The sequence below is a fragment of the Manis javanica genome, chromosome 5 (assembly GCF_040802235.1).
Source record: "Manis javanica isolate MJ-LG chromosome 5, MJ_LKY, whole genome shotgun sequence".
NCBI classification, from domain to species: domain Eukaryota; kingdom Metazoa; phylum Chordata; class Mammalia; order Pholidota; family Manidae; genus Manis; species Manis javanica.
This window is the reverse complement of record NC_133160.1, coordinates 169,753,018-169,780,632: the sequence shown is the minus strand read 5'-3', so window position 1 is coordinate 169,780,632 and position 27,615 is coordinate 169,753,018. Positions and strand designations below refer to the sequence as shown.

At 58.1% G+C, this 27,615-nt stretch overlaps 1 protein-coding gene across 8 annotated transcripts in view; it reads left to right on the top strand.

Annotated features, from left to right (window-relative positions):
* GAK (cyclin G associated kinase) overlaps positions 1–27,407 on the top strand; it is a 71,399-nt gene extending 43,992 nt beyond the window's left edge. For 2 of the 8 annotated variants that reach the window (XM_073237899.1, XM_073237905.1), the window contains exons 11-29: positions 473–596; positions 4,095–4,144; positions 4,682–4,830; positions 5,363–5,485; positions 6,611–6,744; positions 10,290–10,484; positions 10,796–10,913; positions 11,222–11,301; positions 14,828–15,021; positions 15,895–16,038; positions 16,322–16,792; positions 17,103–17,276; positions 17,766–17,867; positions 19,105–19,221; positions 20,439–20,630; positions 23,160–23,384; positions 23,923–24,071; positions 24,916–25,089; positions 26,369–27,407. In XM_073237899.1, coding sequence (XP_073094000.1) covers positions 473–596; positions 4,095–4,144; positions 4,682–4,830; positions 5,363–5,485; positions 6,611–6,744; positions 10,290–10,484; positions 10,796–10,913; positions 11,222–11,301; positions 14,828–15,021; positions 15,895–16,038; positions 16,322–16,792; positions 17,103–17,276; positions 17,766–17,867; positions 19,105–19,221; positions 20,439–20,630; positions 23,160–23,384; positions 23,923–24,071; positions 24,916–25,089; positions 26,369–26,680 — 3,227 coding nt within the window. In that variant the 3' untranslated portion in view covers positions 26,681–27,407. Of the gene's footprint in view, positions 1–472; positions 597–4,094; positions 4,145–4,681; positions 4,831–5,362; positions 5,486–6,610; positions 6,745–10,289; positions 10,485–10,795; positions 10,914–11,221; positions 11,302–14,827; positions 15,022–15,894; positions 16,039–16,321; positions 16,793–17,102; positions 17,277–17,765; positions 17,868–19,104; positions 19,222–20,438; positions 20,631–23,159; positions 23,385–23,922; positions 24,072–24,915; positions 25,090–25,167; positions 25,632–26,368 lie in introns of those variants that run through there. The other 6 variants (XM_073237902.1, XM_073237900.1, XM_073237904.1 and 3 more) reach the window with 6 other exon arrangements.
* Positions 27,408–27,615: the final 208 nt, after the last annotated feature.

Here is a 27,615-nt window from a genome sequence, read left to right as displayed (position 1 = left end):
GCTTGGGCTGGCGGAGCCTCTGGCTACTTCCTTTTGCACAGCCTTCCCCACCTGTCCTTCTCCACAGCTTCCATGTCCACCTCCACCCACTCGCCTTAGGACAAGACCCCCACCCCCACCTTGCTGGGCCCCTTAGCATGTGCAACGCATGGCTGCCCCACTGGTGATCAGCGAATGCTAGAAGCGGGTTGGGCCAGTGCACTGATTCAGGAGTGGAAGGTCTGGCTCTCCTTGACGGCACCTGGGTTCTGCCTTCATGAGAGTGACCTGGGGTATCTTGCAGACAGTGGACAGGCATGCCACCCACCAGGCTGGGGCCCAGTCACGGTTTCATTCCTGGGCCTGGCTGGCAGGGCCATGGCCCCCTGTGGGGTCTGTTGCTCCAGGCTATCCCCTCTTTGGGAGCTGCCCAGCACTGCTCTTTGCATAGCCCACAGGCCCCACACTGCCTGAGGCTCATCTCTGCTCACAGGCCTGGCGGTCGCTGAGTATGACCAGCCCTATGGTGGGCTCCTGGACATCCTGCGTGGGGGCACTGGGCGCCTCTTCACCAACCTCAAGGACACCTCATCCAAGGTCATCCAGTCTGTTGCCAGGTGAGTGAGGGCATGCAGGCACACGCTTGGAAGCAGCTCCTGCTTTCTCAGGCGTGGTCTCACCTCCAGGCCCCCAGAACCCACAGCTGAGGCTGCAGGAACAGGCCATTCTCCATGCCAGCCCCTGGCCTTCTGGGCAGACTTGACCCACACACAACCCAGGTGGATTTCACACTGTGGGATGGGGGCCCTGCAGCCCCATTTCCGCCCCTGCCAGGGAAGGCACTTGGTGGAGAGCAGAGAGGCACTGGCATCACCAGCCAGGTGGCCTCTGGAGCCATGGGTGGGTGCCACCCTCTCCACAGGGAGGCTCTTTCCATGGAGACCAGCAGAGCTCTGGGCCCTGGGCTTCTTGCTGGGACAGGCACACATGCGCACACATTCCCCTGGGTGGTGTGCAGTAGGGTAGTGGCACCTCGTTAGCGCTGGGCCCTTAGTTGGAGGGTTGTCACTCGGCTGTGGGCCTGTGGAGTGTGATGGATGGAGTCACTTGGGAGGTGGATGGTCAGGGGAACACGTGGCCACACAGATGGATGCTGGCATGTGTGACCTTCACTGCTGTGTCCCTGGAGGGGCCTCAGCTCTGATGGGGGGCTCCTTGGGTGTGTGTCATTGCTGCTGCTGCGCCCTTGCTCCTGGTCCCTAGTGTAGCCGCTGCTCACCCCCTGGGAGGCATCAGCATTGACGAGCGGTGACCACACCCTGTCCCAGCTATCTCAGGTGTGCAGAGCTGGGTTGCGATTACCTTTGACGTGTCGTGTACCCCCAGTCAGGGAGCCAGGGCATCTCTCCCTGGGTGTGTGGTCACCATATCCCTGTGGCAGGTGTGGAACTTCTAGGCTTGGTTTTATCTGTTCTTTTTTCTGGGCCAGGGTCATTGTTCTGTGTCCATAGCTGCTGGCAAAACCAGTGAAGTTGTGTTCATGTGCACATGTGTCATGTGTTGATCACATGTGTCATGCATGTTTGTGTGCACGTGTGTCATGGGTGTGAGCACCTGTATCGTGTGTATGTGCATGCGTTGTGAGTATGCTGTGCCACCCTCCATGTGTGTACCTGTGCGTGCACCTGACTTAATGTCCCTGACGTGACCTTATGTACTGAGGAGCCTGGTCTCCACTGAGCCCAGGTGTCCTGTAGGACTGCGCATCTGCACAGCCCTGCCAGCATCCCAGACCAGGCCTTGTCCAGGCAGGTGTTGCGTGGTTGTGGTGCTGGCTCCCAGCCCTCCACAGGCTGGAGTGGTCAGCCAGGTCGTGGCTCTGGTCTGGGTGTGAAGGGCAGAGGTGGAGCTCTGCTCCCCACCATGGCCATGTGGCCCTCACATGTCATCTGTGTGTGCTGCTGAGGGTCTGAGGGCATGTGAGCCGCAGCCCAGTTGTCACCTTGATGGGCTGCAGTCCCCAGGGCTTCACTCAGCCCCACGAAGCTGTGTCCTTACATCCTCCCAGGGGAGGGTCCCAGGACTGGGGGCTCTTGAATCACAGCCTGACAATGATGAACAGGTAACTCCTGGATATGAGAGAAGTCCCTCAGCCTCACTCTCAAAAGAGCAAAGCATGTGACACCTGGCCAAGATCCCCTTCTCCCAGGGTCTCAAGTGGGCCAGCCAGTCATGGCCCAGGTCAGGCTGTTGGGAGGAGAGCGGGCAACGCCCATGGTCATGCTGCCACCCTTGGCCCCTGTGACCGGCTCCGGGTTGTGCCGGAGATGGCAAGCATTTGGTCTCACGCTGTGAGTGGCAGGCACCCCAAGGCCTGCCTCCCAAGGGCCAGCTTCTGTGAGAAGGGAGGCTTGGTATTCACATGCTGTCTCAGAGGCCAAGGTTTTTTCTTTGAAAAACAGCCCAACGTGGGCCAGCTGCTCCCGACTGAGCTGATTTTGTGACCGACTTGTAGTCTCTGGCCAACTTGCATCCCCAGATGGAGCATCAGTTCGAGGAAACAGCTCCTGGTAGCATGCCCCAGGCCAGTGGCACACCCAGCACTGTTTCTCACCGGTGACTCAGGCACAGGGTGGTGCATGCCCAGGAACAGGGCCACAGTAGGCCAGAGGCTGCTCAGCACCATTCTGGTGTGACACTGGGGATAAGTTACACAGTCACCATGAGGATCTCCAGAATAGAAAAAGGGGGATGTGCTTTAGAGTCCCTGATCCCCACGTTGGCCATTCTCTGGAGGGCACAGGAGCCTTTGTGCAGAGCAATCCTCATGGCTGATTTATTTCAGAGGAGGGGCAGTTGGATCAGCATGGAGAAGGGCTCGCGGTGCAGGGCCTGGGGGAGCCAGGCACCGCTTCCAGAGCCCTTGCTGCGTGCAGTCATGCGGGACTTGGTTCCCAGCCTGGCTGCAACGGCACATGGGAAGCTCTGTGGAGATCCAGCTCCTGGGGGTGTCCAGCTGGCCCCAGAGGCACCCTCTGCCCTGTGCCTGGCACAACTAGACTCCAGACTCCAGAGGGAAAGCTTCTCGGCAAAACGTATTTCTGTGCAAGCAGCCTGGGCCCAGGGAGTCACTTTGCTCAGTTCTGGGGATGGTGAGGACACTGCTGAAATCTCTCCCAGACCACAGGCACAGCTACCCTTGGAAGAAGTCTCTCAGGATAAGCAGTTGGGCCTGCATGTAACTGTCTCTGGCCCAGGATGTATGTTTGAGATGAAAAATGTGGCAAAACCCCTGGCCTCACCAGGTTGATTTAGCAGGGGTAGTTAGAGTCCATCCCTGGGTGGGCTATGCAAGGTGACAGCCCTGGCCTGGGGCCCTTGCCATGGGGCGCACCTCCTTGACACTCAGACCAAGGTGGGGCTATCACAGGCTGCCAGACACTTGGCAGGGCCAGGCCTGGGGTGCCTGCTGGCTGGTGCTGGAGCCCCTGAACCTCAAATTGAGTGAATGGAAGCATCTCAGATGCTGACAGACTCAGGAGTTTGTAGGGAAACTCCATAAGACAAACTTGCTGGCTTTTTGTTTATCAAACACACAAAGAAAAAGCAGAGGACTGGATGAGGAAGTGGTGAAGACGTGGATCCTGGCCATTTATGCCAGGGTTGGAAAGGACCAGGGGCCATGACTCTCAGGTGCCTGACCATGCGTGCCAGCAGCACGGCAAGGAAGGCAGGCATACCTCTTTCCCTGCCAGGCCCACTTGTGCTCGCCGATGGAGTCCCTCAGGTGGAGTCCTGCACGGTGGGCTTCAGACCCTGCAGGGGTCTCTGGCCACCCCAGGGCTCTGCTGGAGGCCCTGCTTACCATGGGAATCTGTGGGCCACTGGGCACCCCCTCTGTGGACACACAGACACACATGTAGTGAGACACACATGTAGATATGTGCATGCACTCACACACATGTACGTGCGCTCATATGCACACAGTGTTCCCATTAGCTGCAGCCTGAACTGTGAGATCCCCCAGAGCCTGTATAGGACTTGCTCCAGTGTATGCTTTTGTGACTTAACCATAGACATTTCCTGTCATAACCAAGTGCTCTTTTTATTTCCAGTTATGCAAAGGGAGATTTGGACATATCTTACATCACATCCAGAATTGCTGGTGCGTTTGCTGCCTTAGGCATGAGGACATGCTTCTGATTCTTGTGTTTGAGGATAGCTTATGGAATGTTGGCCTCCAGCACATCCCAGGCCATGTCAGGCGGGGCATGGAAGGTGTGGCCGGTGGGGAAGGACGGAGCACCTCTTGGACTGGCAGCCACTCACTCGCCAGAGGCATAGCCTGGGGCACCCATCCTTGTGCCTGGCTTTGCCCCCTGGTCTGGAGCTTCCTGGGACGCAGAGGTCATGAGGGGAATGATGCGAGGCCACGCACATTTCAAACTTGGGTCTCCAGGCAAAAATCAAAACTGAAAGTGATGTCTGCATGCTTGGAGACCCTGCTGTGCTTTAGGCTCTCTGGCAGAACTGCTGTTCCCATGGAACTGCCTGGAGATGCCAGAGGGTCTCCCTGTGAATGGCTGCCAGGAAGGGCATCTGTGCCTGCCCCTTCTCAGTGCCCCACCCTGTTGGCCAGCAACCGTGGGAGGGCAAGGTCAGGACCTGTGCAGGCAGCTGACGTGGGCTCTTTCCCTTTCAGTGATGTCGTTCCCGGCAGAGGGTGTGGAATCTGCCATCAAAAATAACATAGAAGATGTGCGGTTGTTTCTGGACTCCAAGCATCCGGGACGTTACATGGTCTACAACCTGTGTACCAGAACGTACCGGCCCTCCAAGTTTCACAACCGGGTGGGTGGCCCCGGCAGTTGCCTCGCACTTCATGTGGTTTTCTTAGGGTTGGTCCTCAGTCTCCATAGGGTGCTAGATTGACCTTTGACAACCCGCAGCAGTGACAGTGAATGGAGTTTAGGGCCCTGACGGTGGAGGCTCAGGGATGGCGATGGGAGGGCCGGGTCCTCGGGGGTGTGACAGCACGAGTTGGCATGGGGTCCACGTGTAGCATGCGGCAGAGTCTGACCAAGGAAGACTACAGAGCATGAACTGAGGAGAAGTCAGGTTTACTTATGTCAGCAAAGGACTGCTGGGACCTGTGGCCTCGCCACTCGTAGCCCCTAAATAAACATTTAGGGCACAGATGCTTCTTACCATATTTAAACTGGTGCATGTATGTCTGAGCTCTTTTTGCCCAGGGTGCAGTAGCCTGCCGCTCTCCTGTACAGAGGCACCCAGGGACCAGCAGGGAGCGTCGGCTGGAGGCATGTGCCATGTCTGTCCAGGGTAGGCGCAGGGCACTCAGGCTGAGCTGGGCGTCTCCCCTCAGGTCTCTGAGTGTGGCTGGGCAGCCAGGCGGGCCCCAAGCCTCCATGGCCTGTACAGCCTTTGCAAGAATGTGCACGCATGGCTCCGGCAGGACCACAGGAATGTGTGTGTCGTGCACTGCGTGGTGAGTGCAGTGGGCCTGTGGGAGGGAAGACAGCATGGAGCAGGGAAAGTCGCTGCCCTTGGGCAATGGGATGTGGCATCCAGGGCATCAGAGGGGAGGTGCCCAGGAGGTGGGCTCGGCGGCCACGTGCTGCATTGAGGTGAGCCGACCCCAGGCAGGGTGTGGGTGCCACCCCAGCAATGGCAGGCCTTCCTGGGGTATGGGATGAGGCTGCAGGGTACACATGTGAGCCCACCAGCCTAGTGACTGTAGCTGTCCGTGCACTACCGTCAGCCTGCCAGCTTCTTGAGGGCCAGGTCTCTGGGAGGCACTGGGCTAGGCCGGGGGCCATGCAGGTCCCAGGAGGTCCTGCGCTGGAGTGTGGTAGTGGCCCCAGCCAGTGCCCTGTGCAGCCCCTGCCTTCTCAAGGTGCACCTGGCAGACTGGTGCCAGGCCTTGCTGCAGTAAAAGGCCAGGCCCTCGGGCACACATGGGGCCCTGCTGGGACAGTGCCGTGCCAGTGGTCAACGCCCCCTTTGTGGGACATAGCATCCCCATGGCAGCACCTGTGTGGGTCTTGGAGGCCTGGCACTGTGCCCACGCTGCCTCTTGGTGCCCCATTTCTGCTCCTCTTACTGTGCTGAAGACAAGCTTCTCCAACAGGGAGCTGCTCACACCCCCTGTGCATCCAGTTCCCCAACCACACTGAGAGGGTCAGGCTTGTGGGCATTCCTCACAGTGGGGCATCTGCCAGAACGGGCACTGGGAGGTTAGCCTGCCATTGTGGTGTCAGAAGTCACACCAGGATTTGACAAGGGTTGGGGCATGTGGAGGGGTCAGTGGGGTGAGCACCGAGGGGAAGGCAGTGAGTGTCGGGGGGACAGCAGCCAGGGTGGGCGTGAAGTCCAGGTGAGGACTTGGGCGTGAGCAGCTCCCTGTTGGAGAAGCTGCCTTGTGCTTTCTGTTAAGGAAGCTTTTCTTTTCAGATCTGCCTTCTCACCCTGTCAGGTGTGTTTTTTCAGTTCCCAAGCTGTTCTAAACCCAGGAGGAAAGCCCAGGCACCTCTAGGGATGTCTGTGATGTGCGTGCTCTGGGAGCTGCTCCCCCGGCCCGCCGTGTGACCCTGTCCTGTGCCCTGTGCCCCAGGATGGAAGAGCCGCGTCCGCCGTGGCTGTGTGTTCCTTCCTGTGCTTCTGCCGGCTCTTCAGCACCGCAGAGGCTGCCGTGTACATGTTCAGTATGAAGCGCTGCCCACCGGGCATTTGGCCGTCCCACAAGAGGTACCGGGTGTTTTGCTTGGAGATGTTGGCTGTGGTGTCACCATGCCAGGTCCTGGCCACCGGCACTGGCAGGTGGGGAGGCTTTGGAAAAGGGTGTGGGTTGTGTGACACTGGGTGGCTCCAGGCCTGGTAAGTGCATCTCCGCCCCACAGCCCACCCTCAGGGGCCTGCCGGGTGGACTGGAAAGCCCCAGGTGGACCCACTCAGGGTGGGAACTTGCACCCTGCGACTCCTGAGGCAGAGCTTGCCTCCTCTGTGTGGTCCCTGTCCCCAGCTTCGGTGGTGACCGCAGGTTCAGGTCTGAGCCCAGCACAGCTCCATGCTTATTGTGCAATGAGGGCCGGGCCTTGGGCCAGCTGCTGCCACAGAGCCTGGTGCCGTGGCACAGTGTTTCTGCTGGGTGGGGCCCTCCTGCGAGCTGTGTGGTTCAGCCTCTTTGCTGCAGGGACTCTAGGTGTCCCCTGGACCCAGCTCCCATGGTGGGGCGGACAGGGGGGCACACACCACCCAGGCAGTCCTGACACTGCCTGCCTGGAGGTGGCATCAGATCCCTACGTTGAGGACCTAGTCCCCCAGGACTGCCCCCGAGATGCCAGCCAAAGGCCATTGCACATGCTCCTGCCCAGCCAGCTCCCACAGCCACTGCCTCAGATCCGATTAATTTGCTTGAAGGGCTCACAAAAGCCAGGCAGGCACTCACTCACGTCCTCCAGTTCCCTAGAGGATGCGAGGAAGGAATAGCGGGCCTGGCAGCACAGGAAGCGTTCTGGCTCCCCGAGTGTGGGAGTTCCCTGAGAAAAGGGCTGGCAGCCGCCCTCTTGGGTCTGTGGTGTGCCACTGCAGAGGTGTCCACGACGGAGCCTTTGGCCTTTGGCTCGCTCGGCCCCCTGCCTCCGTGCCCTCCCCAGAGGTGGGGGTGGCAGGTCTTAGCCCTCAAGCACAGCTGGTTCCCGGCGACTAGCCCCCCACCATTGGGTGGGGTGCAGAAGACACCTTATTAAGGTTTCACCTGCAAGGCTCTGAAGTGTTTTCAAGAGCCACGGATGAAGGCCACATGCACCCAGGACGATTTGGTAACCAAGTGTGGACTCACCGGCCAGGGCTCCTTGAGGCCTTCGGGTCATGCTGCCCTGTGTCTGTGTGGAGGAGGGGCTCTGCCTGAAGCGCAGAGGGAGTGGCTCCTCCCTGCTGCCTTACCGCACTGCTCTCCCTCTGGGGTGCCAGCCAGGTGTCCTCGCGCGTGTCAGTCCCCCTCCCTGCACCCCCGTGGTGCTCAGGGTCTGAGGAGTCCCTCCTGGGGCACACCTTCTCTGGACACGCTTGGGGTGCTCTTCCCCCTTCTGTCCAAGGGGCCTTGGTGTGGACAGTGCAGACCCTGAGAGCACAGAGAGCGGGACCCCACTTTGGCCCTGCCGCCCCCGGTCCTGCGCCAGCGGGAAGAAAGGGAAAGCAGGCCTGTGAGTTGTTCATTCCACTCCAAGTGGCCACCCAGCCTGTTGCCAGCAGGTGGGGATGGGTATGTGCCATTCCTCGTGGGGGCCCATCTCAGCTCATTGCCCAGGGCAGGGGGTGTTGGCAGCGTGGTCTTCGGCCACCAGAGAGAGCTGTGCCTCCAGTGGTGTCCTCTGTGTGGCACGGGGTGGCTGCATGCTCATGCAGAGGCGCCAGGAAGCAGGAGCGAGGCTGCCAAGCACATGTGCCGGGCTGCCAACCCCTTAACTGTTGCCCTAAAGGCCCTTCTGCTCCCAAGTCCCATGTATATTGGGTTCTCATGTTGTGCTTAGCTGCCGCTCACAGGCAGGCAGAGCCAGGAAGAGCGTCACTTGTTATGGTGTGGCCTGGCTATGGTTCCCCCAAGAAGAGAGGAGGAAATCCAAGGAGGGAGGAGCTGCGTGGGCAGACCTGTCAGACCAGCTCAGGCAGCTGGAGGGCACAGCCCCACGCTGGCTCCAGTGGCAGGGGCAAGCCAGGAAGGGGACACGCCAAAGCACAGTGGCCAAGAACTTCCCAGAATTAACGGCAGAAGCTCAGAGCCCACCTTGCAGGGTTCAGAACAGCACACACCTGACACAGAAAGTCCACGTGGGCTCACCGCCCTCAGACTGCTGGAAATCACACATGGGGGTGAAGGAGGGCACACAAGTGAAAGCGGCTGGGGTCGGAAACCTAGGGACCAGCAAAGGGTTTTTTACCTGCTATGATTGGTACGTCAACAGGGAAAATAAAGTGGAAGCATAAGAATGCTCAGTTAATCCAGGAGAATCGTGAAATAGAGGGAACCAGGACAGGTGCAGCACAGAACAGCCAGGGTGCGTTTGAGCCTAGCTGCGCCAGCTGGCAGGTTGGATGCCAATGGGCCACACACCAGTTGAAAGACAGGGCCTTCAAGTTGAACAGAGCAGGAGGCCGAGCTGTGGGTACCATGCGCAGGGAGGCCACTGTGTGGCAGTGGGCAGTGGAAACAGCTGTCCATTGCTGTATGACAGACTAGGACACACTTAGTGGCTTAAAACAGCCAGCACTCATTCTCTCCATTTCTGTGGGCTGGGAGTCCAGGCGTGTGTGGTGGTGTGTGGGTGTGTGGCCGGGCAGCGCTCTGGGACCAGTCTTGCGCCACTGAGAGCCAGCCTAACCCTTCCCTTTTGAGCCGTGTCCAAGCTCACTCAGGTTCGCGGAGCTCCTTTGCTGTGGACATAGTTCTGGGCACCCTGGCGCCCTGTGACTTGCCCTCACGTGGGCTTCCTAGCAGGGCTGTGGGCAAGAACCTAAGAGCAAATCCACTAGTGACGTGTGACATCCACTCCGTGTGACCTCCCTTCATTTTTAGTTAGAATCAGGTTGCTGCTTCTGTGCCACCCCAAGGAGGTGGGGTCATGTGAGCCAGGAGCACCAAGAGGCAGGGGACAGGTGCCCTAGAGCGCATGCCACAGACACACACACCAAAGAAAGCTGGAATAGTGACACCATGTTGAGTAGCTTCCAGATCTATAGAGCAAAAACCAGTAAAAGTAGTCACAGCACAGCACAGACCTCAGCACTTGTCCTAGTAACGGGCAGACCAGGACAGAGCCTGGGCACCTCGGGAGCAGTGTGCCCAACCGCAGCAGAGGACTCTCCCTCCCAGAGCGCATGAACATTCAGTAGGGAGCACCATGCTCTGGACTCTTCAACCACAGCAAACTTAAAAAAATAGAAATCATACAAAATATGTTTGCCATAATAGAACTGAGCAAGGAGCTGATAAGAGAAATGTATCTGGAAAAAATCCCTAGATATTTCAAAATTACACAGCCTTCTTATAAATAACCCATGCATGGGTCAAAGAGGAAGTCTCAAGGGAAATTTATAAACATTTTGAACTGAATGAAAATTGTTAACGTCAAATCTGTGAGGTGAAACCAGAACATTGCTTCAAGGGAAACTTACAGTATTAGGTGCTTAGATTTGGCCCAAGAATGGTCTGGGGTTCTGATCAGGGCTCCAGGACACAGACGGCCACACGCCGTGTCCCTGCAGACGGAGCACATGGTTCCCCCCTACCACAGGTACATCGAGTACATGTGTGACATGGTGGCCGAGGATCCTGTTGTGCCCCACAGCAAGCCCATCCTGGTGAGGGCTGTCACAATGACACCCGTGCCACTGTTCAGCAAGCAGAGGACCGGCTGCAGGCCCTTCTGCGAGGTCTACGTGGGGGACGAGCGTGTGACCACCACGTCCCAGGAGTACGACAGGATGAGGTGAGCGGAGGGCAGGGCCCACCTCGCCCCACGGCAACACTGCTCCATTCTTACGCTCTGGGCAATGCCACGGGGAAGGCCGATGGTGCCATGGGGAGATGTTGCTGTGAGCTGCTGAGTGACTTCCTGCAAGTCATTTCCTGAAGCCTTGCCCCAGCCTCACTGCCCAGACTCTGGGAACACCGCGTGGGTTCTCTCTGGGAGAACTCAGGGTCCCGCCAGGCAGGGGCCTCACCCTTTCAAGGCCACTCTTCTGGACAACACTGTGGTTTTGACTCACAGGAACCATTTCTCATCATTCTGTTCTGTAGGGATTTTAAAATTGAGGATGGCAAGGCTGTTATTCCCCTGGGCATCACAGTCCAAGGGGATGTGCTTGTTATAATCTACCACGCGAGGTCCACCCTGGGAGGAAGGCTGCAGGCCAAGGTGGGTGCGCGCTCAGCCAGGGTGGGGCAGCCCCTGTTCACTGGCTGCCTTTGTGAGTCCCACCTCAGGTGGCACAAGGCAGGGGATTTTAGTCCAACACACCTGGAGCCCCCGTGTCTTGGGGCTGCCGTCTGCACTGGGGCCTGCTGGGCTGTGGCCTGGGGCTGCCCCACCACAGCCCTGGGAGGTTGCTGCCCCACGTCCGTGTGTCCCCAGCACCTGAGGCCAGGCTCACTGTGAAGGCTGTGGGCGGTGGGGTCTGGTGTTGCTCCCGCTCAGAGCCTCCCTCCTGTGTGCTTTCTCTGCAGATGGCGGCCATGAAGATGTTCCAGGTCCAGTTCCACACTGGTTTTGTGCCCCGGAACGCAGCCACCGTGAGATTTGCTAAGTACGCTGGTGTTACATGCGGGAGAGGGACAGCAAGAGCAGGTGCACAGCTTCCCCAGCTGTGCACTGTGTGCTGAAGCATGCAGCGGTTAATGCGCGGCCAGTGTGCAATGTCGGCCTTCATGCCTGGGGTCCTGGGAGCACACTGAGCCCTGACCCCAGGTCCTGGGAGGACTCAGCCCTGACCCTGGGGTCCTGGGTCCTGGGGGTCCTGGGAGGACTGAGCCCTGACACCAGCGTCCTGGGGGTCCTGCTGTGCTCTGGCCAGTGACGTCGCCTGGAGCCTATGTGTGGGTAAGGCCCAGGGAGGGTGCGCCTGCCGCCCTCATAGTCAGTGTCAGGAGACTGAGGCTGTACGTTGTGCGTTTCCACATGTTCGTACACTTTAAAGTGTTTCTGTGTCCTGCCTTTGTCTTTCTTAGGGGCACTTTATGATGTTTAAGTGCCCCATATGAAAAAGACACTACAAAGATCAGAAATGTCACATTTTTACAGTTCTGTTTTTTTCCCTCCTTTGGTAGTTTTTAACCGTAACACAAACATAATTTAAGAACGTTTTTTTGGAAGACCAGATAATGAGACCAGGAGGAAGAAGTAGGTGAAGCACCGGCGAACCATACACGGTCGTGGATGGGCCCTAGTAATTGACCGACGCATTTCAGGAAAAGATAAGGACAGGGAATGCCCTGGAGACCCGGGTTCTGTCAGAGAAGGCGATGTTAGAACCACAGTTAGCTCGGTGTGTGTTTCGTTGAAGTGGTAGATTTGGAAGGAAGCACCTTCAGACTACAGCAGAGAAAACGAATGGAGATACAGAGAGGGACCTAACAGATATTTGGGGGGTCTGAGGTCTGGTGTGTTTTTATCTTGAGTTCTGGTTGAAGAGGGAACAGAACAATTACTGCCTAAAAATTTTCTGAAACTGCTGGAAGGCATCAAACCTTAAAGGAGTATTTTTGTAAAAGGAGAAGAAGCCCCTCCCTAAGCACATCACAGCCAAATACTAAAAACTAAAGCCCCGGGGGTAGGAGGGGGGGGATGTCTCGCTGGCAAGGACATGGAGGGGCTCTCCTGCGATGCAGGAGGGATGCGGGGTGGGGTGGCCTCAGAAAAGTGCCCAAGCTGTATGTCCGAGCCTCCCCAGGAGACTGGAGTGCCAGGGACCAAAAGCAGACCCACAAAGGGTGCTCCTAGCTGCTGTGTTTGTTAGCTTTCGCTGAGTTGTAATTGACATGTGATAAATTAGTGCAACATACACTAATTGTTCAAATACTGCCATCTCTCCTCAGACTCCAAATAAAAGCATGCCAGACCTTCTCACAGGCATAAACACGAAGATTCAGTATGTATGTGTTTTGCAAAATGGTAATAGCAAAAGGCCTGTTAACACCCACCACCACACGCTATTAACATTGTTTCTTGTGATGAGAACCTCTAGGATCTATTCTCTTAGCAACTTCTGCACGTGCAGTGCAGTGCGAGCCACAGTCACCGTGCTGCGCCAACCCCTTGGGGCTAGGACGCCACACGCCCTTGGCTGTTGGCGGTGCTGAGCCGTGGTGTGCTGAACACGGGCAGAATGCACACACATAGGCACCCTTGAGCAGCAGGGCCACATCAGCTCAGGCCTCGTGTGGCCATGGTGGCCCTTGAGTATCTTCCCTAGGCTGACGGCTTGGAGAGGTGGAGAGCTTCTTGGGGGCTGGAGAGAGACGTAGTTTTCTGACTATGGTTGTACAAGCACAGCACCTGGCAGGGGTGACCATGTATGCTGTGCCCCCAGTGCAGAGAAATCAAGTGAGGAGCTGTGGGGTGGTCCGATGGATGCCGGAGAGGGAGCCATTCTCAGGCCGGATGCATTTTGCCAGAGAGGCAGTTGGAACCAGACAAGGGGAGAATTTATGCGACGTAGCCATGTGTTGTCACATGAGATTACACACCACCTGCCCTCACCTGGGGGGGTCGCATTTGGGACACAAATGGGCAGCTTTGTTTCCCAGCCCAGTGTGTCGGGAGCCCCCTCGGGTGGGGCCTGTCGAGTGGGACCTGGGCCCTATGCCGCCCTGAAGGCTGGGTCTTTGGGGGTTGTGCCCCTGCTCACAGACCCCCATTGTTCCCTCATTGGCCTGGGGACAGTCTCTAGGGGTCAGGGCAGCCAGGGAAGAGAGGTGGGGATGGCTGGCCCCTAGCGTGGTGCCTGGAGCTGCCCCCAAGGCCTTGCTGCCCCTGGAGCTGAGCCTGCAGAGGTCACGTGTTCTTTTGTGTGGGCCCCTGCATCGTTTCCTCCTCCCTTGCTTCCTGGCCTCCCCTCCTTGTGGGTGGGGGGCCTGGCGGTCCAGGTCCTCTCTAGGACCACCACCCACAGTTCCCACTTTAGCTTCTCCTGCCTGGCTGAGCGTTCACCCATGGCGTCACCTCACTGAGGTTAGAGCTTAGAGAAGGAGAAAGTCTGTGGCAGGCTCTGGTGGGAGCCAGTGTGCGAGGGGCGTGGACAGCCACTCTCCCCATGCCACATCGGCCCCACAGGAGTGGAAAGGTTGGAAAGCATAAGCGCTGCACAGTGGCGCCCCGCGTGCTCGCTTCTTACACGCCACGTCCAGAGAAGTGAGACCTTGGACCTGTGTGGCTCACTGCCCAGACTGGGGCTGCCCATGGTTGGCTTTGTGCTGCTTTGTTGGTGCCACACACACTTGGCAGGGGACCACAGAGCCCCTCCTCCAGCACCTCGAGTTGCTCAGGACCCGCCGCCGCCCCTTCTGTGTCTCTTTTTGTCATCCTACTGTCAAAATAAATATAAAACAAAGAACATGTGGACAGTAGGTGACATAAAGTGGGAACGACACTGGGGAGCCCGTAGCCTGGTTGGAGAACTAGGGCCCATCACAGTTTGTGGAAGTGTTAAACCAGGGGATCTTAGGAGTTAAGGGAAATGTGGAATGGGATCCTTAGAGAGGTCCATTCCACAGAGTTAAGGCAGTTCAGTGGCCACTGAAGTGTTCCCTGCCTCTTGGCCCTGGGCACACCTGTCTCCCAGGCCCCCGCCCACCACCTCAGGTAGCCGCTGGAGACCAGAACCTTCGCGCCCCTCCCCCGCCCTGCCTGGGACAGCCCAGTGCTGCCTCCCCCCACCCCCCGGGCCCCACCGTGACCATGCCTGCGTTTCCTATGGGATTCTGCTCCCCAGCTTTGTGGGTGATCCCAGATGTCTTGGTTTTATGGGCATTTGCTCATCACTGGGGAATTTGTGAGAGGGGAATGGCGTCATTTTTATGGAAACGTTTTAAGATCCCAGCATGCCCAACCTGTGTTGCAGGTCCCGCAGGGTGTGGGCAAGGGCTGGCCCCATGCTCCCTGAGGGTGGCTGGCGTGGCTCTGAGATGTGCTGCCCGAGCACAGAGGGCAGGACGGACGCCACTGCCCCAGGGGGCACCTGCTGAGCACACCCTGTTGTGTGCTCGTTTCCTAGTGAAGGTTGGGGCGACCCAAGCAAAGCTGAGTCCTTCCTAACTGTTCCATCTGTGATGCAGGTATGACCTCGATGCTTGTGACATTCAGGAGAAATACCCAGATTTGTTCCAAGTGAACCTGGAGGTGGAAGTGGAGCCCAGAGACAGGCCCAGCCAGGAGGCCCCACCCTGGGAGGGCACAAGCATGAGGGGGCTAAACCCCAAAATCCTGTTTTCTAGCCGCGAGGAGCAGCAAGACGTTCTTTCTAAATTTGGTGAGATCCTTGTATGTTTTGGGACCCATTTGCAGGTGATGTTTCTCACCTTAGTGAGTGCCCCTCAGGCCGGTGTGCCCTGCCCACACCTGGCACTGCCTCAGCTGTGTGAGGGTGCGGGGGGCCTCAGAGCTCCTGCCCCAGCCAGGCGGGTCCTTGGGCTGGCATTGTCTGAGGTCTGGCCATTCCCAGACCCGCAGGGTCCCGCTCCTCCCCACAGCCCTGCCCTAGGGGTCATCGGCGGGAGGGCTGGGACCCACCAGGTGAGTTTGAGTCCAGGCCTCATCCTGGACCCACCAGGTGCAGTGGGGCCCTGAGTCGTCACAGGCACGCTGCCACGAGGACTCACGGTCTTGTTTGCTGTCCACATCACAGTTGTCATGTTCCTGTTTGCATTTTGTACACTTTCTAAAGTGAAGACAGTTAAGTGTCCCTGAGAAGTGCACATGTGTGCACACAAATGTGCACATTTCTTCACGTGTATGTGTGTTCCCTGTGTGGTGCACATGCATGTAGGTGTGCACACACACGGGAGTATGTGTAGGTATGTACATGCAAATGTGTTGCATACACATACTGTGTGTGCATGTGAGTGTGTATGTGCCTGTATATAGGCATGTGAGTGCGTATGTGCATGTGTGTGAGTGTATACACCTGTGCACATGTGGCCCAGGGCAGTGTCTGAACCAACTTGGAGGGCTCCTCACAGGCTGGGCTCCAGCTTTCCTGCTAGTTTGGAGTCAGGCAAACCTGTGGCCAGGCGACTGCTGCACGGCACATCCCGCTCTGGGCCCAGCCCTGGGGCCACATTCTGGTTGCTGCGGGCTGTGTGTCCTGGGCCCGTGTGGCCTGATACACCGCTTTCCCTGGCAGGGAAGCCAGAGCTCCCACGGCAGCCCGGCTCCACCACTCAGTACGACGCCGAGGCAGGGTCTCCAGATACAGAGCACACAGAGTCAGATTCACCGCAGAGCGGCCCGGACACCAGCCACTCTGTGCACACACTGGATGGGCACGGTAGGCAGCGATGCACCTGCCCGGACCGCGCATCTCAGCATCTGAAGGCCAGGTCTCCATGCAGACGCACTCGCCTGCCAACGTCTGCTGCTCCTGAGCACACGTCTGGGCTCTAGGGTGGCAGTGGGCACGGGCAGCGAGGGCGCTGTGGTATTATGTGCCCAGCACCCTGGCCTCTGTGCGTCCTCCCTGCCCTCCAGCCTGAGCGCCTCTACTCTGCGTGGCTGCCCCGCTGCCTGTCCACTGTGACTAGCAGCCACGCCATCCGTTGTTCTCTTTCCAGAGGAGACAGACGCAGAGGCCGGCCCCGAATGTACCCTGTCCCTGGAGAGTCCACCGGCCCCCATTGAGGTCAGAGGTGAGAGTGACCCCTCTGATGAGGAAGCCGCAGTATGCTCAGTGGAGAGCAAGGACACGGCTGATGAGGACACACCGGGCCCAGCCATGAGGCCACAAGATGGAGAATTGATTTTTGACTCTGACTCGCCAGGCATACCGCAGGCGCCCGCACTGCAGGAGGACAGTGTCGACCTCCTGGGGCTGCACTCCGAGGCGGGGCCTGCGCCCCCCGTGCAAGCCTATGGAGCCCCGTCCAGTAACGCCGATCTGCTCAGCTGCCTCCTGGGGGCCCCCGAGTCTGCTCCAGAGGGCTCCCCAGGCGATCTGCTGGGTGGAGAGACTCCTGTGCTCTTGGCAAGCCCGGCCCCTCCCCTGAGTGCACAGGACACGTCTCTGGAGGGGCCCCGTGTGGCTGGTATGTGCACCGCCCATGTGGAGTAGCCGGCGAGGTGTTAGGAGCTTCGTCTCATTAAGAGGGTGCTCTCAGGACTGTCTGGGGGCTTCTGGCATGCCAGCAGGAGGCTCCGCCTGTCCTGGGTTTCGGTCTCAGGAGTGCCAGCCCAGCCCTCTCACGGCTTCTGCCCCTGTACAGAGACCAAGGCGAGGGCGACCTGGAGTGGATGCTAGGGCTTCACTGGGATCTGAGGGGCCACGGCGCCATCTGGGGGTGTGCCCAGCCCACACAGCCTCTCACCTGCACCTTTGTCTCGGGTGTCTCTCCGCAGCCGACCCATTTGACCCTCTTCTGCTGCCGTCTGATCCAGATACCCAGCCTTACTCCAAGCCCGACCTCTTTGGCCAACTTCTTACTTCAGACTCTACAGCCACTGCATCCGTGTCCTTCCCATCCATCCACAGTGCCCCGCCACCGGCCCACAACCCCGATTTTGCACACCTGGGTAAGCACTGCCTCGGCTCTGGGGCTCAGGCCAGGTGGCCGAGCACAGGCCCAGGGCGGCAGGGCCAGGGCGGGTGAGGCAAGCTGGTCCTTGCTATGAACCCTGGGCTGACCAGGTGCAGCCACAGTGCCCCCTCCCTGGGCAAGGTGACACGGTGGCAGACACCAGCCCATGGCACTCTGGGAGGCAGGCCCTGGGGCACCGGTAGGTGGCCATAGGGTCTGTGATGACCATGTCAAGGGAGCACCTGCAGGTACACGTGCTCACTGCCCGTGGCCCCTGAGCCTGCAATCCATTCACTGACCATCTGCCCATGAGGAGGGAGATGGCTGGGCGCTCTTGGCTTCTGCCTCCTGCAGGGGCGCTGTGGACTGCCTTCTGCTCACACATGGAGTCAGGCCCCCACAGATGGGGCTGTGTGACCCATCCCCACAGGGCCATGTGAAGGCTGTGTACCCCCAAGACACGCCAAATGCTGTTCTCTTCCAGGGGAAGAGCCTGGCAGGATGACAGCCTCGGCCAGCCACCCAGATCTGCTGGGAGGGTGGGGCGTCTGGGCTGAGGCCCCCACCCCAGTACCAGCCACAGAAGGTGAGACTGGCCTGTGGAGCCAGTGAGCGGGCAGGGCGCCTTTCTCTCTTCACACATGGTGAAGCCAGAGCCCCCTCCTGGGAAAGGGGTGAAGGGCAGGCCACCCTGGATGCAGTGCTTACATCCTGGCATGCCACGAGGCCACCAGGTCGGGCCTCACGCCCACAGACTTGGGCCGTGGTCCCCCAACGGTGGTGGTGTGTATCGCCCATATTCCCTCTGGGTCCCTGCCCTCCAGCAGGTGCACGTGTGTTTTGATGCAGTCTGTTACATACCCTCACGTGCTACTTGCCCTGCTCTGCCCTTCCTGCCAAACAGCATTTTGTGTCCCCTAATCGCTGTGCCTTTGAGGGGGCCCCCAGAGGACTGCAGGCTATCCCTCGGGATCTGCGCCATGGCTGGTGGTGCAGCGCCATTCCCCGGTTCGGGGCGGATGTGTCCAGCATTCCACCTCCGGGCCCATCTGTCCTCTCCGCACATCACTGACTCTGGCCTGTTGGGAGCTCTCGGGCACTGAGTGGCTGTCACAGGCCTGTGTTGCATGTCTCCCGGTGAACTTGCTGGCTTACGTACCCAGACACGGTTCCTAGCCTAGGGCTCCCACCAAAGGCAGATCATACCTTTAAAGATAGCTTTTGCCCGTTTGATAGGCAGTCAGTTCTTTGCACCCATGTTTCTTCATCATGGGTGGGATTAGCTCTCACTGCATGTGTTTCGGGTTGGTTGTGTTGTCCTGAAAACTATTAAGTGTTCTCCAGTTGTGTCTTTGCTTAGGGAACTCCTCTTTTTTCTGTTACTGGTTAAGAGCTGCTGTATATGTGTGAGTGGCCATCGTTTGCAATGCCAGTGACAACCCAGCGGCTGTACGAGAACCTGCTCAGGTGGGGTGTGTGTCATATGTGGAGTGCTCGCAAGCTTACGCCTTTACAGGTGTTAGAGGGCATGCTCGCCTTCCAGATAGATGCCACAATGCGGAATCACACCTGCCAGATGGTGGGACCACTTCTGGCTCTTGTACGAATTGACAGCTTCTGTTCTCACAGGAGCACATGGGTGCCGGGGCAGCTCTGGATGCCTGAGGGGATGCGTCTCCTGAGCTGGCGCACGCTCTCATGTGCCTTCTGGGGCTGTGTGGTGCTGATGCTTAGCCAAGAGAGGTTTCAGAGCCTTGGCGGGAGAGCAGATGCCGTGTCTTACTTCAGTGGCACTTACCCTAATGCCCTCTGTCCTTCTTCAGGCCCCTTCTTCTCTCCTGGAGGCCAGCCCACCCCTCCTGGCCCCCCGGCCAGCGGGAGCAAGCCTCAGAGCCTGGACCCGTTTGCAGACCTTGGCGACCTCGGTTCTGGCCTCCAAGGTAAAGTGCAGAACATGTTGGATGTGTGGTGGCACCAAGCCAGCACATAGAGCCCTCAGTCTGTCTCTGGCCCTGCTCCCTCTGCTAGACTCAGCTGCCCCAGCTGGGCCCTGCCTCTCTTCACCCAGGCCCAGATATCGGGGACAGGAATGGCCTGTCTGCTCCTGTTGCTGGGGTCTGTCAGCCAAGCTAACACAGGAGCTCATTGTGGGGTGGCAGAGAAGCTGGGGACTGGTGACGCTCACCCCACCTGACTTCCGGGCCTGCCTCCGTTGGTTCAGATCTCCTGGAGCTGATCCGAAACCTGGGAGACCCACATCCCTGGAGTCCCTATAGCTGTGCCAGAAGCCTGTGGGACCTTTGTTATTTAGAAACCAGGAGTACCCAGGGTGCTGGTTACTTATGGACTGAGAGTATCTGGGATGCTGGTTGTTAAAGGGCTGGGAGTATCTGGGATGCTGGTTAAGGGCCAGGAGTATCTGGAATGCTGGTTACTTAAAGGCCGGGAGTATCTGGGATGCTGGTTACTTAAGGGCCGGGAGTATCTGGGATGCTGGTATCTGGGATGCTGGTTACTTAAGGGCCGGGAGTATCTGGGATGCTGGTTACTTAAGGGCCGGGAGTATCTGGGATGCTGGTTACTTAAGGGCCAAGAGTGTCTGGGATGCTGGTTATTTAAGGGATAGGAGTATCCCATTGATGACTTAAAAGCAGCAGTACCTGGGAATGCCTCTAGTCCCTTGGCAGTCAAGTGTATATGGAATTCCAGGTTGGAAATAATATCTCCCTGGGGCCTACCAAGGCTTCTTTCTCATTGGACACTTGTCGCTGGTCCTGGGAAAATGCCCTGACCATGTCTTTTATCTCCTTCTCTGACCCCTCTTCTTTTTTGTGACCCTCTGGTGATGCATGCTGGGCCCCCTGGGCTGGCCTCCACCTTCCTCTGTGTTGCATGAAGAACTTCCTGGGAGTTCTGAATGGCTTTTGTTTTCTGAATGGTTCTTTTTAAGAATAGTGTCCCTCTAAGGATGTTCCTGGGAGTTTGGTTTGACCTTGGCTTTATTCCCTCGTGGCCTGTGTCCCCTCTGAGTGCTGCCCGGGCTGTTCCCTGCACATCCTGGGAGAGGGTCTCTCAGGACCTGGGTCACCTGTGACCAGGCTTCAGCCTGGCCCTTGCCTCCACACTGCGACTCGTGATGCTCTGTCACACCCCTTAGGAAACAGGCTCCTGAGTAAAGATGCCAGGCCTGAAAGGAGAAATAGGCAAACTCGAGTTCTAGTCGGAGACCCGAACACCCCTCTTTCAGCAAGTGACAGAGCAGTGAGACGGAGAGTTTGCAGACCCAGAGATGAGCCGGGGACATCATCAGCCAACAGGACCTCGGGGACACTTGACCGCTGCACAGGTGGCACGGAGCACACGTCTTCCTAGTGCATCTGGGGGACCCCCACCCAAAAGCCCGGGTCCCACCTTAAACCTCAACAGGTGTAGAAGAACTGGAGTCCCACAGGTACAGCCGGTCTCTGACCGTGGGTCAGTCCAGAAATCAGTAGGGTCGCTGGAGCCTTCTGGTGCCTGGATACCAAATAGCACATGGTTATTGGCCTTGCAAGAAAGCTGAACAGTCCACGGAACTGAACTACATGGAAGATGAAGCCAGAGGCTTTGGGCAGCATCTGGAGCAGAGCTGGGAGGGAGCTGTTGGCACCCTGACCTCAGCACATTTGAGAAACAGCAGAATAAATTCAGAGCAAACAGAAGGGAGGAAACCAGCCAAAATCAGAGAAATAGAAAACAAAAACAAAGAAAACAGATTACTTAGACAAATGTAAAGAAGAAACAATACAAGTTGCTGGTGGTGGAAATGCAGTGGGGGCAGGACTGCAGACCTTAGAGGCCGAAGGGTGAGGATGCACACAGTTCTCTGCACATGCGTTTGATGACTTGCACAGAGCAAACAGACTCTTCCAAACGAACCACACAAACTCACCCGGCCTTCCAAAAAGGAACTCTCCACTCCCAGATGGCTTCACTGGGGAATTCTACCAACCAATCCCACACAGCCTATTCCAGGAACTAGGAAACAGAGGGAACATTCTGCAATCGATTTTATGAATCTAGTATTACCCCATACCGAAACAAGACAGAGACAGAAAAAAAAGCACCACAGGGCAACATCCCTCATGAATATAGGTGAAAATCCACAATGAAATATTAGCACAGAGGATTCATCAACATGTAACAAATATTACACTGCACCACCAAGGAGGGTTTATTCCAGGAATGACTGCAGGGCTGGCTCACATTCCACAACCGATTAACAGAATGCACCACATTAATTGGCCAGAGAGGAAAAGTACACAGTCACACCAACAGCACACAAAAGGCCCTGACAGCCCTCTGTGGCGAGCCCTCTCAGCACACCGGTAACAGGAAGGGGGCTTTGCCAGCGTGCCGAGTCCCTGCAGACCCCACGCCTGGTGACGAGGATTGCAGCCTTTCCCCCAACTCCCCACTGGGGTGCACACGGCACACTTGGGCAGGAAAGGATGTGGAGGAGCTACCTGCTTGGGAAAGGGAACGGTGACGCTGTATTCCTTGGGCAATGTGCTCGTCCACGTGGGAGATCTCAAAGGTACAAAAGCCTTTCTGATCCCAGGAGCGCATTTAGTAGGTCACAGGACACACAGTCAGCAGACAAACTCAAACCAGCAGTGTGGACAAGGATCCCCAGGTTTGAAACAGCATCACTTAGAGTCACTTAAAAAAGAAAGAAGAAACACTTCAGTAACACTTGACAAAACACGTACAGAGAATGGGTGGTGAAAGTGCAAAACCAGACAGACGAGAAAACGTCAGATAACCTGGAAAAGCAGAGAGATGAGGCGCCTGTGGGTGGAAAACCCGACAGCCAAGGTGCCAGCCCTCTTCTGAGGGAGCTGTAGGATCAGCATACTTCCCACCCAAAGCCCCAGCAAGGATGCCTGCTCACTGGAGAGGATACTGGGGACATAGGAGCCAGGCCACCAAAGTGTTTTCCTTCCGGGCAGAAAGCCTGGGGGGCCGCCCATCCAGCTCACCGCGTAGCTTCCAGGTGCATAGAGGGGGCACCCAGACATAGACCCACGCTAATAAGACGTGCTGGACAGCAGGCAACCTCACCCTAAACCTTACCGCCTCTGTGGTTTGGGGAAACAGTTTCTACATGAGGCCAGGAAGGAAATTGTCTTTCAGCCTCTTATAAAGTTCAATGTGCAGCTGCATTCATCCCAGAGAAATCAAAGCCCAGGCTTGCTTGAAAGCCTGTGCTTGAGAGCTCGTAGCAGCTTTGTAATTCACAGAAACTACTAGCCCTGTGGCCTGTGGTTGAACAGACACCCACCCCAGAGCGCCACTTGGCAGTAACAGCAGAGTGAGTGCAGAGAGCCCATTGCAAAGGTCACCTGCTGCCCTATCCCACCTCCAGAGTACTCTTAAAATGGGAGTCATGGAAGAGCACGGGGGTGTCTGAGTTGGTGCTTACGTGAATCTGCACGTGTGGTGGAGCAGCACAGAAATAGACACACTACAAGGACGTGCGTGCATACACATGGCCCCACACACATTCACACGCTCACAAACCAGCTGGCACCAGCCTGCAGATGATGATTATGGGGGGTCTCGGGAAGGTGTAAGGGACTCTGGGCACTGGTTTTTGGCTCCCTATGCAGTCGATTTCAAACGGAAAGTTAAGGACCCAGTCCTGCATTTTAAGGGCGAGAGGGAAGGCCCATGCTTGCCCCAGCGCCCCCCACCCTAACCTCGTCAGCTGCTCACCTGGTGTCCAACCTTGAGCGCTCAGTTTTTGCGTGCATGCCTTCTGGCCTGTGTGGGCTTTAAGGACAGGAGCGGAGGTGTAGCTGCCCCTTGGTGGCACTCACGTGAACATTCTCTCCAGGCTCGCCCGCTGGACTTACACCTGGAGGCTTTGGTCCCAAGACAGCACCGCCTCCCAAGAGCAGTGGCTCCTGGCAAACCAGTCGGCCCCCAGTCCAGGGCACCCCACGGCCCCCCCAGGCCAAGCTATCCCCCAGAGCCTGTGCACAGCCAAGGCCCAGCTATGCAGCGAACTTCAGTGTGATTGGCAGCCGAGAGGAGCGGGGCGTCCGCACCCCCAGCTTCGGTAAGTCCTCTGCATGTGTGGTTTTTCAAGTTTGCCTGGAAGTGGCTGCTGGGAGACATTGTTTCATATCCCTGGGAAAGGGGGAGAAGATGGGTAGTCAGGGTCCACCTGGAAAGAACCCCTTTTAGATGTAAGGAAGTAGTTTCAGATTCATGTCCGGGGGGGGCTCTTGTCCCTGAGCCAGGGAGGCCGGCATGGGGCCAGGGACAAGGCCAGGCCCACACACAACCCAGGAGATGATGGCATGCCTGCATTCAGGCACACTGACCCCGCAAGGTCTGCCAGGCGCCTGCGCTTCTCTCGGCCGCCTCTGAAGGACACTTGTGGGCAGGGGCAGCCACCCTGCTGCCTGAGCAGAGGTTGCATGAGAAACGGAAACATCTCTGGCTGCTTTAGAGGCATCAGGGCTGCACAGATTGGAAAGACCGCACGTTTTGGTCACAAAGACCTTGGGTGGGTTCCAGCGCATGGGAACCATTGTGCACAGGAGGTGGGCACTGGGGCCACAAGTCTCAGCGAAGCCTCTGCTCTTCTCCAGGTCAAAAGCCCAGAGTGTCCGAGAATGATTTTGAGGACCTGCTGTCCAATCAAGGCTTCTCTTCCAAGTCAGACAAGAAGGGGCCGCGGACCATTGCAGAGATGAGGAGGCAGGACCAGGCAAGAGACACAGACCCGCTCAAACTGAAGGTGCGGAGGTGGCACGAGCTGGCGAGGGTGGAGTGGGACAGGGGCCATGCCTCAGCTGTCTGCGTGCCCCCAGGAGGATCTGGCTGAGGGCATGGTAGGGCCTGGTGAGGCTCTGCGGGTGAGGGGGTCTCCTGATACCGTGGACACATTTGGCCTTTGCCCTAAGTGAGCCATCAGACCCCTCATACATGAGAGGGCCTTCATGCAGTGTGCACAGAGATGGCAACTTCCATGTGGGCACATTTGCCACCTTGACCTTTTGGAGTGGAATGCGTAGCCACCCCAGTGGGAGCATATCTCAGTGGTTCTGACGCTGTTGTGCTGAAGACCTGAGATTAGATTCGCATTTTATTGAGTGCTTCAGTTCTTGGAGGACCTAACCAGACATCCCCCTGCTCGGGGTGAAGTGCCTTCAGGGCACTGGGTGTGACGAGGGACCTCTGCCCTGCCTGGGCACTCTGACACCTGCTGTCCAGGGCCAGCAGTCCTCACTGCTAGACAGGCTGACAGTGCAGTTCCGAGGGCCCAGCAGGTGGCCGTGGCCTTTGGGGTCATCCGACAGGCCACCAGGAACCCAGCCTCTCATCCCCACTGGGCACTGGAGCCCCAGAATGGGCAGGGCGAGGCTGGGATGGCAAGCCACCTGTGATTGAACATTTACTCCGGCACCATCAAGGCCTGGGTGGGGTCAGTGCAGCAGGTGAGAGGGCGGGTCTGTCTGGGCCACACGCGTCGCCTGGAGCTTCGCCTCACCTCCTGAAGGCATGCGGAGCCGTTCACATGGGGGCTGGCAGAGGGGCCGAGGGCCAGGAGGGCCACTCTGCAGTGCCAGTGTCACCCACAGCTCCTGGACTGGACCGATGGCAAGGAGAGGAACATCCGTGCCCTGCTGTCCACGCTGCACACTGCTCTGTGGGATGGCAGCCGCTGGGAGCCCGTGGGCATGGCCGACTTGGTGACCCCCGGGCAGGTGAAGAGGCAGTACCGCCGGGCTGTGCTGGTGGTCCACCCGGACAAGGTGAGTGCCAGGCAGGGGTGTGGTATGGGCGGGGGTCCCAGAGGCAGGCCCCAGGCCACCTCACCTGCTGGTCCATAGGCCAGGGGGCAGCCATACGAGCAGTATGCCAGGATGATCTTCATGGAGCTGAGCGATGCCTGGGCCGAGTTTGAGAGTCAGGGCTCCAGGCCCCTCTTCTGAGCACAGGGCGGCCAACTGGAGCCCCCCCACGAGGGCCTTCTCCGTGGCCGGCACACTGCACGCAGAGAGCCTGCCCGCCATCCTGGACCTGGAGCAAACACGTCCCCTGGCTTGAGAAGAGCGTGTGTCGCAAAGCCTCTGATTTCTTTTTCTGGCCCCACAGAAAAGTGCTGATTACTGCTTCTCCCACAATTGTTAGGGCTTGTGATTTACTTTGTAGCCGTCACCTCAAGAGCGCATCTGCGGGAAGCAGATCGCTCCACTCTGCTGTCCTTGTTGAGTCCTGTTGGTGGACATTCTCATCTTCCCACGTGTAATCAGCCTGGCGATTGTCTGTACATAATTAAACTATTTTCTGATGATGCTCGTCTCCTGCGTGACCAGCTCCCTGTGGGTCGGCCCTCACTGTGGGCTCTGGGTGTGCCCTGTGAGCCACACGTCAGCCCATGTGGGACTGGATATTCCCCACCCCATGTCCCGCTGGGGCCCTGCTAAGAGCAGGGGGGCTTGGGGCCTGTGGATTCTGTTGTTCAGGAGACTCAAACAATGTCTGTCGTCAGAGTGTTGGAGACGTGCCGGCTGCTAAGTCTCGTGTGGTGCCAGCGTGGTTGCCGAGGGTCACCATAGTCTGCGGGCCTGAGGGGTGTTGTACATCAGCAGAGAGGGCGGTGGGACCTCAGAAGGTCAGAAGTGACGTGACTTCCCTGCGGGTCGTCCAGGGCCCAGATGCTCACCCTGCTCCTGGCCACCCAGCACTGCACTGGCCCCAGCCTGGACATGCAGCTTGACCAGGGGCTTTGGGGAGGTGTGACCAAGCTCTCTGTCTTCTCCACCCAAAATGAGTCAAATGTGATGCCAAATGGAGCTCAGTGAGGTGCCAGGACACCCTGGGGAGGAGTGGACAGTGTCCATCTGGCCCTCTCCTCTGACTGGGAGCTGCCCCATGCTGCGTTTGTGGAAGAACAGGGAAGTATGTGTGAGCACCTTGTGGGGAGGCTCCACCTGCATGGACTCGGCATGAACGTCCTCAAATAAAATCCTTGCTCAAGAGTGGACCGGTGCCTAGGAGAAACTGACCTGTGACCCCGTCCCTCTGCAGGCAACCACACTGGTCCTGGACTGTGTGGGCAGGCGCTGTGGCCAGGCCTGGCCGGCACTGGTGGGCTCACGGCGTATGGCTCCAGAACGTTCCAAGGAAGAGGAGGCCCTGCTTTGGCCCTGTGGGCCCTCCCACCCACCACCCTGCAGGGCGTCCTGCCCGCTGACGCTTGGGCTCGGCCCCTGCAGCTCTGGCCTGAACTGGAGTGTGGAGAGAGGCATTCCACACCGTCCTCTGCTGAGGGGCTCTCGCCTCCATCCGCCTGCAGGGAGAGTGGGGAGGGAGCTAAGCCTGTCTTCCATGGTGCGCTAAAAACGGCTGGGTGGTGCTGAAAGCCACAGCCAGCAGTGCTCAGGGAATGAGGGCTCCCATTTGTTATGCATCGCCACTATTTTTAGCTTTCGGTTCTTTTAAAAAATAACGAGCCACCTAAATAGGTGCAGATACTTCACTCAGGGCCCAGGGCAGGCACTGCAGGGACTGGGGGCCACCTGCTGCGGTTGGGGCCCAGCCCTCCTCACCACCACCATCCCCTCCCCTCTGAGTGCCTGCCTTGGGGGACATTCCAGAGGTTTCTTCCCCAGGCTGGCCTGGCCCACGGTGACTATTAGCCTACAGACCGCAGACCCAGTGCGGGCTGCTCCCCCAGCCACACCAGCTGCAGACCTCTGCTCTGGGCCTCGCCATCTTGCTGCCAGTGATGGCCCAACCAGGAAGCAGACTGCAGAGGGCCAGGGGGACACCTGGCCAGGCCCTGTGGGGCTTGGGATGGGCTCAGTGGGGCCCTAGTGGAGGACCTCCCTGCCCGCCGCCGCCCCTGTTACCCTAGGACCCCACTGTCAGCCTCTGACCAGAGAGGATCCCCAGTGTGACCAGTGTCTTCTGGGCCACGGAGGGACACAACCATAGCGGGTGTCTGTCCCATGCACCCAGGCGTCTCCCCTTCACCCAGCAGCCAGCTGGCCTCTATGTCTGGGGTCTGACCAGGGTGTTACATCCTGTGTCTTAACGGTGAATCAGTGAACTCTTGCTCACCTGGCCTGTGTCCTGATGTACTTCCTTTTCCCGCCATGCCTGCTCTGTGGCACTGGCAGCTCCTTGGGGGTGGCCTCTTGGGTCCCCCACCATGCAGGGGGTCTGAGAAGCTTACTGGTATCCCTGCTGTAAGGGCCCCTTCACAGGCTGGGAGCACCCTTGGCCAGAGTGGTCTTGGGGCCCAGGGGGAACCCAGGAGCCCTTCTTGTGCA